The sequence below is a fragment of the Canis lupus genome, chromosome 2 (genome assembly GCF_011100685.1).
Source record: "Canis lupus familiaris isolate Mischka breed German Shepherd chromosome 2, alternate assembly UU_Cfam_GSD_1.0, whole genome shotgun sequence".
Classification (NCBI taxonomy): domain Eukaryota; kingdom Metazoa; phylum Chordata; class Mammalia; order Carnivora; family Canidae; genus Canis; species Canis lupus.
Genome location: NC_049223.1, coordinates 68,755,146 through 68,770,359, shown reverse-complemented (window position 1 = coordinate 68,770,359; position 15,214 = coordinate 68,755,146). Strand labels below are relative to the sequence as shown.

The 15,214-nt window shown below is 57.5% G+C and overlaps 1 protein-coding gene across 15 annotated transcripts in view; it reads right to left on the bottom strand.

Annotated features, from left to right (window-relative positions):
* The window catches only part of ADGRB2 (adhesion G protein-coupled receptor B2), a 35,810-nt gene that overhangs the window by 15,736 nt on the left and 4,860 nt on the right, over nt 1-15,214 (bottom strand). For 13 of the 15 annotated variants that reach the window (XM_038531286.1, XM_038531290.1, XM_038531287.1 and 10 more), the window contains exons 2-4: nt 12,378-13,194; nt 1,570-1,653; nt 1,153-1,317 (exon numbers count right to left, since the gene is read on the bottom strand). In XM_038531286.1, coding sequence (XP_038387214.1) covers nt 1,153-1,317; nt 1,570-1,653; nt 12,378-13,179 — 1,051 coding nt within the window. In that variant the 5' untranslated portion in view covers nt 13,180-13,194. The remainder of the gene's footprint in view (nt 1-1,152; nt 1,318-1,569; nt 1,654-12,377; nt 13,195-15,214) is intronic. The other 2 variants (XM_038531296.1, XM_038531297.1) reach the window with 1 other exon arrangement.

Genomic DNA, 15,214 nt, shown 5'->3' with positions numbered 1-15,214 from the left:
CCAATCAGGAGCCCCGGCAGCTGTGCGACCGCTCCTCATTGGCTCTGCATTGGGCCCCAGGACTCCGCCCTTTGGGGGGATGTGGAAGACACAGGCTTCTAGTCCCAACTCCCACAGGATACCTCCTGTGGACACCAGGACAGGGAGACTAGGACCGGCCCAGGAGGGGAGCCAGGGCTCCTCCTCTCCTGGGGGCACAGGAAAGCCCAGGAAAGGGCTCAAGATCCGCCCCAGCCTATTCCCACCCCAACCCTCCGGATCCCCAACCCCAAAGCACAAATCCAACACGACAGGGCTGGGGCAGGAGTGGTGCCCCTCCCGACCCCAAGCGCGTGGACACACAAAGAGACATGAACCTCTACATGGACACTGACACACAGAGCTCACACTCTGGAACACAGCCTTCCCCCAGCCTTCTGTAAGCTCTTGCCACACCCCCAAGTGCCGAGACCCCTTCCTGGGTAGCCCTACTCTAAATCCACAGCCAGGAGTTGGGCATGGCCTGGGCACCGCTTCACTCCCTCAGTGAACAAGGAGCGGGACTGGCTGAAGCTGCCCCCCCGGCCCCGCCCCCGTCCCATGGCAGACCACCTGTCCCAGGCAGGCACATGCAAATTCTCAACACTCCATGCTGGACTGAGGAGGTTCCCAGGGGACCGGGATGGGGCGCCAGAGGAGGGCAGGGATGGTCAGGCAAGGTTTCATTCAAGAAAAAAATGGCATTTGTCTTCCATCTCAAAGGGCAGGCTGAACAGCAACAGCCAAGGTAGAAGTAGTGTGGGGGGGTGCGGTATAGGATGGGAATAAGCAAATGCAGGGACCTGGAAAAGTGCAAGAGGTGCTAGTATGGCCAGAGCGTAGGGAACAGAGGGGGCAATGAGGGTCAAAAGATGAGCCTTGGTTACCGGGACACAGGCATCAGGAGAGTGGGACTAGAAGTGAGCCCCCTGGTGTGGGCCCTGGCCTGATTCATCTGCGTCCCCAGTGCCCTTTGTGGGGCTGGGCATGGTGTAGGGGACAGTCAAGTTTGCTGAATAAAAAAAAAAAAAAAAAAAAAAAAGGAGGCAACCAACCATCTTTGGAAGATTAACCTGCCCAAGTCCCAGGCAGGACCTAACCCTGCAGGCAGACCAGGCGGGAGGATGGGCATACCTGGGCAGGTGGCTGAATTGTTGCAGGGCCGGGTCTCCCGCAGGGGCCCGCTGCACAGGGTCCCATAGGGGGAGGACACGCAGGAGCGGGTCCGCACCTGCAGACCCTGCCCACACGTCAGGGAACACACGCTCCACGGGGACCACTCCTCAGCCGCCGGGTCGCCTACGAGAGAGGGACAGCGTCGGCGGCAGGGGGCACCTCCCAAGCACTCAGCCTCATAGGGATCCTCCTACCCTGACCCCAAGTGACAGGCTCTTGACGAGGCCACCCGGCCCTGCCCACAGGCCTCACGTGGAAGAGATGTGACTGAGCTCTAGGACACAGACACGGACGGGCACACGCCAAGCACACATGCCACCAGACGCCACACAGTCGGGCCCCCGCCGCAGAAGGAGGGAGGCGGGCCCGAGTTACCTGTCTGCGCCATGTACAGCCCAGGCTCATCTGCAGACCTTGGCCACTGGGTTTTCACCTTCGGTTCCTCTTCCGGCTCCTCACCTGGAACACGGAAGTGGTGGCAGGGGCTCAGCAAAGTCCAGCTCTGTCCTGCCAGAGTGGCGCAGAGAGGACAGCCTTGCTCGCCCTCAGCCTGAGGGTCCAGAACCAACTGCAGGCGATGCTGAGAAGGCATCAAGGCCTTTCCTCTGCCCCCCCACCTCCATTTCACAGATAAGGAAACTGAGGCTCAGAAGGCCACACAGGACTCGGCCATAGCCTTAGGACTGTCTTCTCCTCTTGCCTCAGGTAGACTGAGGCAGACTGGAGAGGAGTGGCTGGCCACTCATGTCAACGAGCTCTGGGAGGCTTCTGGGTCATGTGCGATCCACACCTACTCCTTTAATCCTCAGGGACCATCATCTCTGTTTAAACATGAGGACACTGAACACCAGAGAGAGGAAGTGACTTGTCCAAGAGCACACAGCTTGGCGGGCCTGAGGCCCTGGCTCCTTCCTCTCAGGGGTCTGAGTCCCAAGGCTGACAAACAGACCACCTCCCAGCCTGCCTCTGGGACATAATTCATGCCAAGCCATGGGCTGTGTTTCAGGCCTGGATTCTGCTCCCCAGGCAGCACTGGGCTGTGACCTGGAGGCACAGGTCAGAATGCTGCTCCTCTGTAGACCAAGGGCCTACAACCTGCAGACCCTCCTCCCCACAGCCCCTGTGGCTGGGAGAGCAGGAGGTGCTCCTGGAGGCCGCCGCCGCCTCGGCCCCAGCCTCACCAGGCTCTCAGCTGACCACCCTGATTTATGTGTCTGGTCTAGGCCTTGGAAGCACCACCCGTGCTCGAGAAGGGGCTGGGAGCTCCCATTCTCCAAAGCTGGCCCCTCCTGCTCAGACATGAGCTCATCCAGGCCCTCTCCCACAGACAAGGTAGCACGGAAGGGGGCCGATGCAAGCCCAGAGGGGAAAGATCCAGCCCATGCAGAGGCTGCTGGGCAGATGGGAACAGCATTTGGGACAGGACCCAGCCCAGGCCCTCTTCTATGTCTGAAAGCCAGGTACTGCATTTGAAGGAACCCAAGAGGGCTATGCTCTTTCTGCCCCCTGCTGCCCAGTCCAGGCCCTGCGTCTGAGAGAAAGCTCTCTCGGACCAGGTGCCAAGAGGGCCCCCTTGAGTAAACCCGCTGTGCAGGAGACCCTGAAGCGCCACTCAGCCCAGCTTCCGGTCTCATCAACACTGGGGCCCTTCCCTCTATTTCAGCCACTAGTCCCAGAACTCAATTGACAGCCTCCCCAAAACTTCACCACCTCAGAAACCTGGACCACCAGTCCCCCTCCTCCCCAGAACAACTTTGGAGTCAGACAACCCTGGATCCCAAAAGGGGCATGGACACTGACCAAGCTGTGTGACCTTAGGCAAGTGTCTTTGCCTCTCTGATTCTGGTTTCACCTCTGTACAACAGTACTCGGAATACCCCCTACCTTGAGGGCTGACTGGAGGACTCCCTGAGAGGAGGTCATGAAGCCCTTAGCACCCTACGTGGCATGTGGTGAAGACTCAGAAGGCAGAAACTATCTGGCTTATCTTTACCATCTCCCCTCCCCTCACAACCTGCACCTCTTCTGCATCCTCACTTCCACCCTGCAGCCCCCTGGGCCTCCTCCCTTCATATAGCATCTGCGATCCCTCCTGGCCTCACTTTGGGCCCCACCTCCACAGAGAAGGTGTCCATGCCCCACTTGCCCACTCCTGAATCCCCTCACCCAGCACTTCCACCACACCCGCTTAGCCAGTCCCCAGCCCTGGAGCCTTGTGACAAGCCGCCTTCTCCACGCCCACCCCCAGGCTGCTGAAGAAATCCACAGCTGTGCCAACTGGCACCAGGACAGATTCAGGGCTGCATATCCGCTGGGTGCCTGGGGCTTCTCAGCAGCGCTCCCCGGCTCCCCACCTTCCCCGTTCCCCACCTGGACTGTGCCAGACCTTGACCTCTCTCCTTGAGCTCATCTCTGCCCCCTCTCTCTCTGCAAGGAACTCCTTTACAAAGAAAGCAGACACTGTGTCATAGAAGTGCCCACCACCTTGCCCCTGACTTCTTGCCCTATCCCTCTAATTCCCAAATTCCCTGCAGTCCTTTTTACAAAGGCCACACATCCCACCCCGCCCCCAACCCTGGCCTGGTCCTGCGTCTACCCCTCACACCCTCCAGGAGCACTCCATCCATTACCCTCTGGCTTGGCATTTGGTCAGCACCGTTGTCTCATGGAAGCTCAAGAATGGACCTCCATTCTGCGGGGAGCCCTTCTTTGACTCTCCTTCCTCCAGCTACTGCCCTCCAGCTCCTCTTCCCCATCAGTAAGTAGTCCACAGCTGGCACTCTAGTTTTTCACCTGCCACTCACATCCTGGCTCAAATGTCATCTCGCCTGGTAATCCACTGCAGTCTGGCTTCTGACCACATCTTTCTGCTGAAACTGTTCTCGACAAAGTCATCAACACCCTCATTGCTAAATCCTATGGACGCTTTCAGCTTCGCCCCGCTTGACCCCTCGGCAGTATGGGGCCCTGCTGACTCTTCCTGCCTTAAAACACTCCCCTCCCCAAATCTCCTGGTTTCCTCCTACCTGTCTGGCTCTTCTGTCCCAGTCTCCTTGACTGGGCTGGTCTGTCTTGCTGCTGCTTCCCACATCAGGCATCCACGCTTCATTGGGCTTCCACTGCACTCACTGCACCCCCTGTACCCCCAGCCCAAGGTTTGATTTAGCCCCTCTGAATGTCTGTTCCCGAGTCATTACCCCCTGCACCCACTCTGGGCTTTGCTCCTGTGTAGCCTCCTGCCTTCTGAACAGGTCTCCTGATGAGGGAGGGGCCCCCAAAATTCAAAATAGGACCACCATTTCTTCTCAAATCTCTACCTGCTTTTCCCCCACCTTTTTCACCTAGAAAGCTCCTACCTGGGATGACCAAGGAACGCACTGCTCCTAGCTGCCCCTGTCACCCCACAGGGGTCACTGGAAGTGATCCCTTGTAAATCTGGAGTATCAGCTCCGCCCAGCAGTCCTCCACCGAGACCAGCCTCAATCCTGACACCCATTTCCTAGTAAACGTTCTGCAGATACTGCTTGACCTATCACAAATCCAGCTGAGAATCCCCTCATCCAGCTCCTCCTTTGGCATCTTGATCATCATTGTGTCTGTCTGTGGCAGCCACCATCCACCGGCCTGGCATCCAAGACAGCCAGCAAACACAGAAGCGTTGAGAGAGCGGTCTGACCCTCCCGCCAGGACTCCCACTACTTCCCAGGGCCTCCAAAGCCTCTACAAACTGTGCATCAACCCTTTGCTGGCCAGTCCCATGATATAACCAGAGGTGATGGCGGTGGCTTCTAGAATCCACCCCCATTTGAAAATCAGAATGTGTCCCAGGCCCAGCTCTGGAGTCCCCCTCCTGGCCTCCTGGGCTGGGCCCAAGAGGGGAGGGTGAAGGTGAGGGTTAGGTAGCTGGGGCCTACACTGACTGTCCTCCCTTCTGCCCTCACCCCACTGCCCTCAGAAGGGAAGCCAGCAATTTACGTCCCCCTCGTCCCAACATGTGAAAGCCAGTTCGACCTGAGTGTGAGGAACACAGGTAGGACCAGAGGAGTCACCTATGGAAACCACACGTACTCAGCACATCCCACGTGAAGGCCCACAGCTGGGGGAATCTAGGAGGCCGCTGATCCAACAGGGCAAGAAGGGGTCCAGGAAGGGGTGCGAGTGCCCCCAGAACTCCCGAGCTTGGAGGACCCGGGGTTCGGCCGCTCACCGTCCTGCAGCCTATCGGCTTTCCCCCCCTGGGAGCCCGCAGTGGGCAGGACCCACCTGCTGCCTGGGACTCACTTCCCTGCTCAACCCGATGACCTCGTAACCTTTCTGTTCTGTTGGGAATAAGGTAACGCTTACTGCTCCACCTCTGCTTGCCAGTCACCAGGCACTCTATGTCCCCTCATCTCATCCTCACGAGGGTGGGTTCTCCCCCGTTACTAATGAGGACGGAGGCCCCGAGGCCTCATCCTGGGGAAGGGCTGAGCAGCACTTGAACCGGCCTGCCAGACTCCTCCAGAGGCCACGCTCGCTCCACTGAACTGCATGGGCTCTAACAAAACACAGTCCAACTTAGACCTCCTCAGAGACACCTTTCTTAATTCCCACGGGACCTGCAGTCATTTTATCCCCCCAAAGCTCCACACGCTTGCTAGTGTTATTCTGTTTTCACACCACCATCTAATTGTTCCTTTGCACACCCACTCCTCACTCCCCACCCATGAGCCTGATTCTCTTCTGTAGCCTCCAGCATGATCCTCTGGGAGCCCAGCTGAAGCCACACACACTCCCCTGCTAAGGAACTTTCAGTGGCTCCCCACTGCTACCCGTGCAAACCTCTGAGCCTGGCATGCGCAGGCCCCTGTTGACCTCTCCAGTCCTGTTTCCTCTTCCCACCAGGCAGCTAAGCACACTCCAAGGTCATGTGGGCCAGCGGGAGGGACGGAGATTTAAGGGCCAGACATATGCAGATGTGATTCCCAATTCTGCCACAGTCTTGCTGTGTGCCCCTGGGCAAGCTGCCCAACCTCTCTGAGCTTAAAAATCTTCAACTGAAAATAAAAATGATACATCCTACCACAGGTTTAGAATGAAGTGAAACAAGATATGGACCGCCTGAATATGATAAGCTCTCCATACAAAGGGAGTGCCACCTCCTTCTTGTTATCAACACACTTTCCTCTCTGCCATTGGTGTTTCCTCTCCCTTGGAATGCCCCTCCTCCACCTCAATCTGCCCACCTTCTACATGTTAAATGCTGCCTCCTCCAGGAAGCCTTCCTAGGCTGACTAGCCAGGAGTTTGGCTATACTGGTCTCTTCTGTGGCTGAGACCCTAGGCTGCCTCCCTCTGCAGCTATGAGTATCCTGGGCTCGTCCGTCTTGTGGGCACTGTGTGAGGATCTCAATCCTCTCTTGTACAGAGGGTCTAGCTCTGAGCATCTAGACAGAAGACAGGCATTCAGCAGACATGGACCAGATATCCCTGAGGGTTCCTCTACCCCAATCACACAGGGGCCACTCTGGTTCCCCCCTGGCACTGGCAGGCAGGGTGGGCACAGGCCCTCTGCCATCTAAACAGGACTGCAGGGCAGCCCCGGTGGTGCAGCAGCTTAGCGCCGCCTGCAGCCCAGGGTGTGATCTTGGAGACCCGGGATCAAGTCCCACTTCAGGCTCCCTGAATGGAGCCTGCTGCTCCCTCTGCCTGTGTCTCTGCCTCTCTCTCTCTCTGTTTCGCTCATGAATAAATAAATAAAATCTTTAAAAAATAAAAAATAAAAAAAATAAACAGGACTGCAGAAACCTGCTATGCCACGCTTTGTAGACCCTGCCCCCAAACTCCACAAAGTGCAGCCCCCTCGGTGTCCTTTGTCATGAATGTGTTAAAAATAACCACGGTAATCATCACTTCCACGGGGAGAGCAGTGCGATTTACAAAGCAGTCATCCCTCCCAGGGCTCTCTACATCCTCCCTGAGGCTGGCCCCGGAGCCCTGAGTGGGCACCAACAGATCCCCTTAAAACATGGCTCTGTCGTGCGCCTCCATGGCTTCCCACCCCTAGCAGTGTATCAGAATGCCAGGGGGCAGGGGCACAGGGAGATGGCTTTGAACCTCCCAAGCTCTATCTCCAGTCCAATGCAACAGGGTATCCCTAGGGGACCAGGTACCCAGCCAGAATGCCAGTTCCCCTCCAATGACGTCCTCCCCCAAGCTACTGGCCTATCTGCCCAGCCTCTCAACAGAGCAAGCTGGGTCCCTGTGACCTCCCCCACGCGGCCAGGAGCTCCTGGACAGCAGGATCACATCTGACTCATTGGGCCTCCTCCACACCCAACCTCCTGCTGCCTTAAGTCCTTTGGCCAATGGGGCAGGGTCCCAGTGTCTGGGGATGGCAGTCAGAGCCTTGGCCCCATCTCCCACCACCAAGGCTACTGCCCAGTAACACCAGTCTACTAGATCTCCCTGTACTCACTCACATGCTCACACCTCCATGTCCTTGCATGGGCTGCTTCCTCCTGCGGGGTTTCCCAAAGTAAGTGGTAAGAAATGATTTGAGGTGGCTCACAAACATGCCATTAAATAACCCTGGATCATGGACTAAGGCAGTTCCCCCTTCCAAGTCTCTCTTAATCAGGACGACTTCCTGCCAATCTGCCTGGGGTAGTCTAGTTTGTGCCTGCCCTGATGTAATTAATAGGACCCCTTCCCCTGCTTTAAAACCTCAAAAATGTCCCCGTTTAGATGATAAATTATATGGTTGCTCTACTTTTTTTAATCCTTCCAAATGCATGCAAGATAAAGTCTCTGTACCGTCTGAGCCTTAACACATCCCCAGCACGTGCTCATTTCTCTAACAAACTGAGAGGAGAGACGGGCATCTAGCTAGAATTTACTAATGTCGTTTTGTTTTCACTATGGTTGTCTCTCCTGTTATTTTCTATTTCAAATAACTGATACTCTTTTTCCATTTATGATATGAAATTTCTTCCAAATATATCAAATTTCAGAAGCGGTTCAATTAAAAAAAATTTCATGGGCTAATGAATTCTTATTTAATCCTCAAAACCCAACTCAGAATCACCTTCTTTAGATTGCCTCCCCACCCCTTCGTGTTAAAATCCCCTCCTCTTCCTCCTCCCTCGACATCTGACACATTTAATGCCCACTGCATTAAAATTATGACAACATGCAACAATTTATTAGGGATTTAGCACCTGCCAGGCACCGTGCTAAGTACTGACCCATATTCTCTTGCTTAATCTTCCTATTACTCTATGAATAGCTCTAGCAGCCCCATTTTACAGGTGATAAAGTGGAGGTGAAGGAATTTTCCCATAGTCACACAGCTAGTCAGTGGTGGGGTTGGGAACTGAACCCAGGGCTGGGCGACATTGGCCTGTGGCCTTGACCACTGTACACTAGTGGTCACCCTCACCCATCAGAGGGCAGAAGGTGTGTCTAGTTCACCTTGGGGTTCATTTACCCAGAGCCGACCCAAGGCCTGGCACAAACTCCACTCCAATAGACATGAAGATGTGTGTGAGGGGTGGCCTGGGACTCTGTGCTGCTGAGATGTCTCAGGAATCTGGGCCCAACTCCCCATCCTGTGATGGAGCACACAGAGCTCCAGCAGCCCGGATCTGGGTTGGAAGGACCTTCTAGGAAATGTATCACCCTCCCACTCCCGCCCTGAGAGAAGCCTGGCCTCCCCAATGTCTGAGCACCCCCCGCCCCCCTGCAAGCAGGTAAGGCTGCACTTCCAGCAGACAAGACTGGTGAAAAGAGGACAGCAGGGCCTGAGTGCTGGGAGGAGAGAGACCAATCAAGGACTAGGTTGGGAAGGTAGTACTAGTTTCCTAGAAGAAAATAGGGTTTGAGCAGCACTGAGAAGAATGGGAAGTTCTGGATAACTAAGGGCAAAGGGCATTCCAGGTGAGAGGGACAGCCCAAGCAAAGGCAGGGGTTTGGGGGCCAGTGAGGAGCCCCAGTCAAGGGCAGGACAGAATCAGAGGGAAGGTTGAATAGCGGGTGCGGCTGGGTCTGGGATGGGGCCAGAATGCCAGGCTCAAGAGTCTGGGCCACTATGGGGAGTATGGGGGCTGGATCAGGGAAGTGAGGCCCCCGTGGGGCAGCCCCCCATCCAAGTCACACAGCCGCAGCGGCAGAGTGGGGATCTGAACTCTTGCCTCAGGAACGGAGCCTGGAGGATGGGAGGTGGGTTAGCGGCAACCAGCCAAGGATGGGACAGTGTCTCTGAGGAGGCTGGGCGGTGTGGGAGAGGACGGGGAGGCTTGCCAGAGCGAAAGCCACCTTCCCCCGGGTGTCACTCTGCGCAGCCATCCCTCCTGGCCAGTGCCTCATCGGGACTGGAGGGTCAGTGGGCAGGAACTGCAGGGTGGCAGCCACTACCTCTTCCACCCGTTTCCTGCCCCGGCCTCGGCCAGCATCCGCTGAGCTCCTTCCTGCCTGCCTTCTCTTTCTTCCTCTCTCCCCACTTAACAGATTGCGGCAGCAAGATGGCACAAATTTATGGCTCAACTCACCAAAAATAACAAGAGATCTATCAAAGGCAGTTTGCGTGAAATTAACAGGCGCCTGTACCCTCTTGTCAAATGCACTCGGCTCTGAGGCAGGCCCAGGCACTCCGCTCCGGCACTGCCCAGCAGCTCCCGGCCTCATGGCTCTTCCAGTATCGACCCAGCCCCGCTCCACCTGGCCTTGCCATTCATCCTACTCAGGGCATCCCAGGGAAGGGAAGCATCGCTCCCCTGCTGTGCCACCTGGCAGAGGGGGGCTGGCACGAGGGGCTTACTCTTCCCCTTCTCCACCGATCTTATTCTCAATCTGGCATTTCCACGTGTGAACCGGTTCTCCTGTAGCTGGTACATGTGTCCAGCCGGCCCAGTGGGGAGGGGGTGGTGCTGCCACCAGGCACAAAGTGCCCTGAGCCCTGATGATGGCCTGGCCCTCAGACGCCCCTTGCCACATACAAGAGACTGAGCCATATGTCCATTGTCTCTTGCCCCTAAGAGATTGGGCAGAGGGAAGAGATGGCAGAGAGGAAAAGTGCCTTGCCTGCCAGGGGAGAGGAAGGAAATCTGGGCACCAGTGTGCTGTGCAAGCCCACTTAGGATGACTGATGCCATATCACCCCCTGCAATGCCCCACGAGGGCCCTCCCTGCAGGCAGCCCCATGGAGCAGCCTGAAAACACGCCAAGCAGGACAAGGGGCATGAGCAGAGGTCAGGCGTGGAACAGCTGGGAGCCTGGGGCTCCCTGCTCAGAGATGATACCAGGCCTCATGCCCAGGCACAGTCAGCATCCAATCTCCACCCATCCTCAGTCCCAGGGGCCCCTGCAGAGGCTGTGATGATGATGGGGACCCTCGTGGCCTTCCCATCACCAGCCCTCTCTGACCCCCAAAGACACCCTGACTACCAATCAACTCCTGCTTCCGGCTTCCACCAAGCCCAGCTGGCTGCTCCTGGCTCTGTGCTCCACATGGCAGCCTGCCCAGATGGTGCCCGTCCATGAGGGCAGAGCCTTCCTTCGTCCACTGCGGACCACTGGGCCGATGGACCACAGGGAAAGCCAGACAAAAGAGCCTGCCCTCTGCTGAGCACAATGGGGGAGGCCCCCACAGAGTGATAGGCAGTGGCCGCCAGGCAGGAAGAGCCAATAAACCTCCTGATATACGCCTGGCGCTCTCCGCCGATGTTCGACAAAGAAGTGAAATTCAATTTCTTCCTGCAGGCACTAAATCCCAGGCCAGCCTCCAGGGCCCGTAACCTGCCCACGGCCTGGCTGTCACTCGGACGGCTTCATCGACCAATGTTAAGGGCCAAACTGCCAGGTGGAGAGGCTAGAGCAAGGCCACTGGGCACTTGCCATGGATAGGCATGGTGCCAGGTGTCTCCTGGGGGAGGCTGAGGAGCCCCTCCCCTCCCCCACTGCATTGAGAGACGCCACTGTCATGACAACTAGCCCCTCTAATTGATTCAGAGATATCTCCCCATTTTACAGATGAGGAAACTGATGCCAACAAAATGGGATCCCCTCAAGGGAACGGTCAAAGGCAGTGCCCAACTCGAGGGCTCTGGCCTCCAAAGCAGGGGTGGGGAAAGGTCATACTCCAATACTCCTAGCGGCCCTCACACAAAAACCCCTTGTCTCCCTGTAAATACTCTCAGGCAGATCTAGATTCCTCTTGCGACTTCCATCCCTGCATGACATCCTCATGATGGTAGGCCAACACCTGTTACCACAAATAAAGAAACTGAGGCCCAGAGAGGGAAGGGAACTCCCTTTTAGTAGCAGAGCTGGGGACTGTATCCTGGATCTGCCTCCCTCCCAGCCCACTCCCTGCCAAGCCCCCTGGCCAGTCACCGACCCACACACAGGATCCAGATGAGGGACTGCAAGAAGGAGGGTAGGCAGAGGGTGGCTGTGGTGAGGGAGCTGGGGTGGGAGCAAGAGCAGGCAGGACTCAAGGGCTCGCGGAGCTTTTGCCCAGTCAGCAGGAAGCTCTAGCAGCTGGCAGCTTCGGTCCCAGAAGACAGGGGCCCAGAGGGGGAGACAGGGGATGCTGGGAGCTGAGCCAGCCCAGCCCTCCAAGGCAGCCTCGAAGCCCGGGCCTCTTCACCCAGGCACATTCTTCTGCACCTCCCTCTGCCCTGACCCTGGGGCCACTGCCAAAAATCACTGACCCATGTGGACAGGAACACATCCCTGCTCCCTGTCTACTCTCCAGCCTCCAGGCAAACTTGTCAACTTGCAGTGCCAGAACCTGCCACAATCACTCCCAGCTTGGGGCCTTTGTTTGCACTGTTCCCTCTGCCTGGAATGCCCTCATCACTTCTTTGGCTTGGCTGGCTTCCACTTGTCCTTCAGATCTCGGCTCCTGTATCGCTTCCTTCAGGAAGTCTTCCTTGATTGCCCAAGGTGGGGAGTCCTCTCCCTGGGTTCGCCACACTGCACTGTCTGGTCTCTGTCCCCCACTACCCCACCAAGACTACAAACCCCTCAAGAGGAAGGTCTAACCCAGATCCACTTCAGGGACCCCAACATCGGGACAGAGCTGGAGATGGAGGGGTTGGGGGCAAAGGACCACACGAATGGCCTGAGGATCTGCCAAGACTCTTGGGCACCCTCAGAGCCCCCTGGACACACCCACCCCACCAGGGCCCTGCCCAGACTCACCATATCTCATCTCAGTCGTAAACAGGTCATTGCTGCTCCCTGAATGCAAATCGGCCTCAGCAGGTGGGGCCGGGCCCCCAGGCACCAGGGCATTGGACAGAGTGTGGGCAGCAGGAGGGCCTGGAGGCGTGGTGGTGGCGGGACCAGCCCCCGCCTCCCCGGGGCAGCTGCAGCCCGGCTGGGCGAAGCCACAGGCCCTGCCGGCCGCGCGGCCGCACTCTTCGCTCCAGCGGCAGAGCACGCCACAGGTGAACTGGCTGGAGTTGTTGTTGTTGATGAGCAAGACCTCGACGAAGCGGAAGGCCAGGGCGGCCGGCGCCAGCAGGCGCGGGGCCTCTGAGGGCTCTGCCGACAGGCACAGCTGCACGAAGTTCTTGTCGAAGTGCAGGAAGGTGAAGGGGCCCGAGCCGCCGCACAGTTCCAGCCCCGCCGCTGCCGCCTCCTCCTCCTCCTCTGGCCGCCCTGCCTCTGCCTCGGCCTGGGCCCCCGCCTCCTCTGGGCTAGGCCGCAGGCAGGTGAAGTTGACCAGGTAGTGGTCCAGGGGCAGCAGACGGGGGGCAAAGTGAGTGCACACCTGCTCCTGGCGGTTGAAGCGCAGGTAGAGGGAGTACTTGGTGGGGTCAGGGTTCTCCAGGGTCCAGGAGCAGCCTGAGGCGATGGTGGGAAAGAGGTCCTGCAGTGAAAAGGCCCCGTAGAGCACGCCCGAGGCCAGGGCGGAGCAGGCGCTGGGGGCAGGGTCGAAGGCGGCGGCCAGGCGCAGGGACAGAATCACAGATAGTAAGAGGGGACAGGCTGGGGTCATCCTATGTCCCTTGCCCTGCGGAGAGAGACGGTGGTCAGCAGTCCCGGGCACTGTGAGCACGGGCTCTAAGTCTCCTGTTACTCGCTGCAGGGAGTGGGCCTCGTGTTAAGACTCTGAAGTCCCCCACGCCCACCTGTGTGATCTTAGACAAACTCCGAGCCTCAGTCACCTCACCTGTAAGATGAAGGCACGGAAGAGAGCCTGACTCTGTGAGCCCGTGAGAAACATCAGCTGTCATGTCTGTCACCCTCTGATTCCTCGGTGGGTCCCACCAGCCACAGGCACCAGGCCTGACACGTGGATCTAGCCTCATCCCCGCCACCTAGCTTGAATGCTCCAGAACCTTTGCCCTAAGTCGCAGTGTATCGTGATCAGCTGTGAGGCGTGTCACGCGTAATCCAGCGGTAATTGTCAAAGGAGCAATGTTTGACAACGATTTGCTTTTTTATAAATCAGAGCAATTCAAGGTTATTCCCAGAACAATGTCATTCTCACTCACTTGCTTTACTGAGTGGGCGAGAAAGGGGAGGAGTTACCACCGGTGTGCCAGGGACTGCGCACAACCTGATCCATGCCCCTGGAGGGCGTCGCAAGTATGAACGTCATGTGTTATCACGGCTGTGGAAATGGGGAGTGGGAGGCATCTGCAAAATGGGTGCAGTATTGCCCTTAATCCCTCTTCCCTTCCTGCCACAGGGTTACCATCCAAGGCCTGGCTTGCAGCCTGCTACCCGTAGTGAGGCCACCAAGCCAGCTCACAGCCCTTGCCCGAAAGTCCCTAGCCCCAGTCACCACCTCTATCCCCGGCTCTCTCCCCAGGGCTAGCTCACTCATCTCAGGAGTCTTTAAGCTCCTAGGAGCGGAGCCCAGAGTTCACTGATGTCTCCCTCCCTGCAAAGTGCTGCCCTAAAGCCGAACTCCCAGCAGGTGTGAATGTACTCCGGGTGTGGGCAACAGCGAGGACCTCTTGGCCATACCCTGACAGCCACACAGGGCGGTCAGGCCCAAGGGGACAAAAGCTGCCCTCCCACCCACCAGGCCAGGACAGAGACACTGCCCACCCTAGCTGCCCAGAGAGCAGAGCCTGGCACCTGCTTCCAGCCCTGCCCCCGAGGTGATCCACACTGCCTCTCTCCTCCGTGGCGACAGCACAGCTCACAGCACTGAATGGGCCCCTAGAGCCTGGCTGCTCCACATTAGAGGAGAAAAGATGAGGCTCCAAAAGGGGAGGCAACCTGCTCAAGATCACACAAGAGTAGTCCAGCTGGGACTGGAACCCAGGACCTGAGGCCTCAGCCTGGGGTTCCCTCTTATCCACCAATCGCCTCTTGCTCTGTCCCCTTCCCTTGCCCAGGCTTCAGGACAGATGGACAAGCCATTAGCTCTGGGAACTGAATCACAGAGAGGATAATTCACAGGTGTGGCTGGATTTTCCAAGACCCAGAGGCTCCCCAGGCACAGATTTCCCCTTGGCTTTTCAGGAGCCTCAACAGTGGCTGGAGGGGTTGGGTTGGGGTGGGAGGGCAGGAATTAGAACCCCAGAATTCCAATCCCTGTACAGCTTCCATGGAACTCCTCACTGCCCCAGATCCCACACTTGCCCCTCCCCAGCCATAGTGGTAAGGGGGGTTGGGGGGGGACAAGCTCCAGGCAGGTTCATTGACTGGGAAGGAGCCACCCCACCATCCTCTGAGACCTGTCTGGAGTTATTCAGCAGAAGTCAGAACAAGCTGTGTCTCCCTTGCTCCCACCAGAACTGAAAAACAGGACACAAGACCCCTGGCCTTCCCTGCTCCATATCATGCCTGTCCCAAACTGTTCAGCCCGCCCAGCCTGCTGCGGCACCAGGGAAGCCAGTAGCTGATGATGAGTGACATCCAATCCCCCCGCTGCCCCCAATTATTTTTAAGCAGGCTGCAAAATTCAGGCCATAGCTGCAGCTCAGCAGAGGGGAGGTGGGGGCTCATTATAACTGGTCTTGCCTCCCCCACTTAGAGCAGGGTGGGGAACCTACATACACACAGAGGCTTGAACA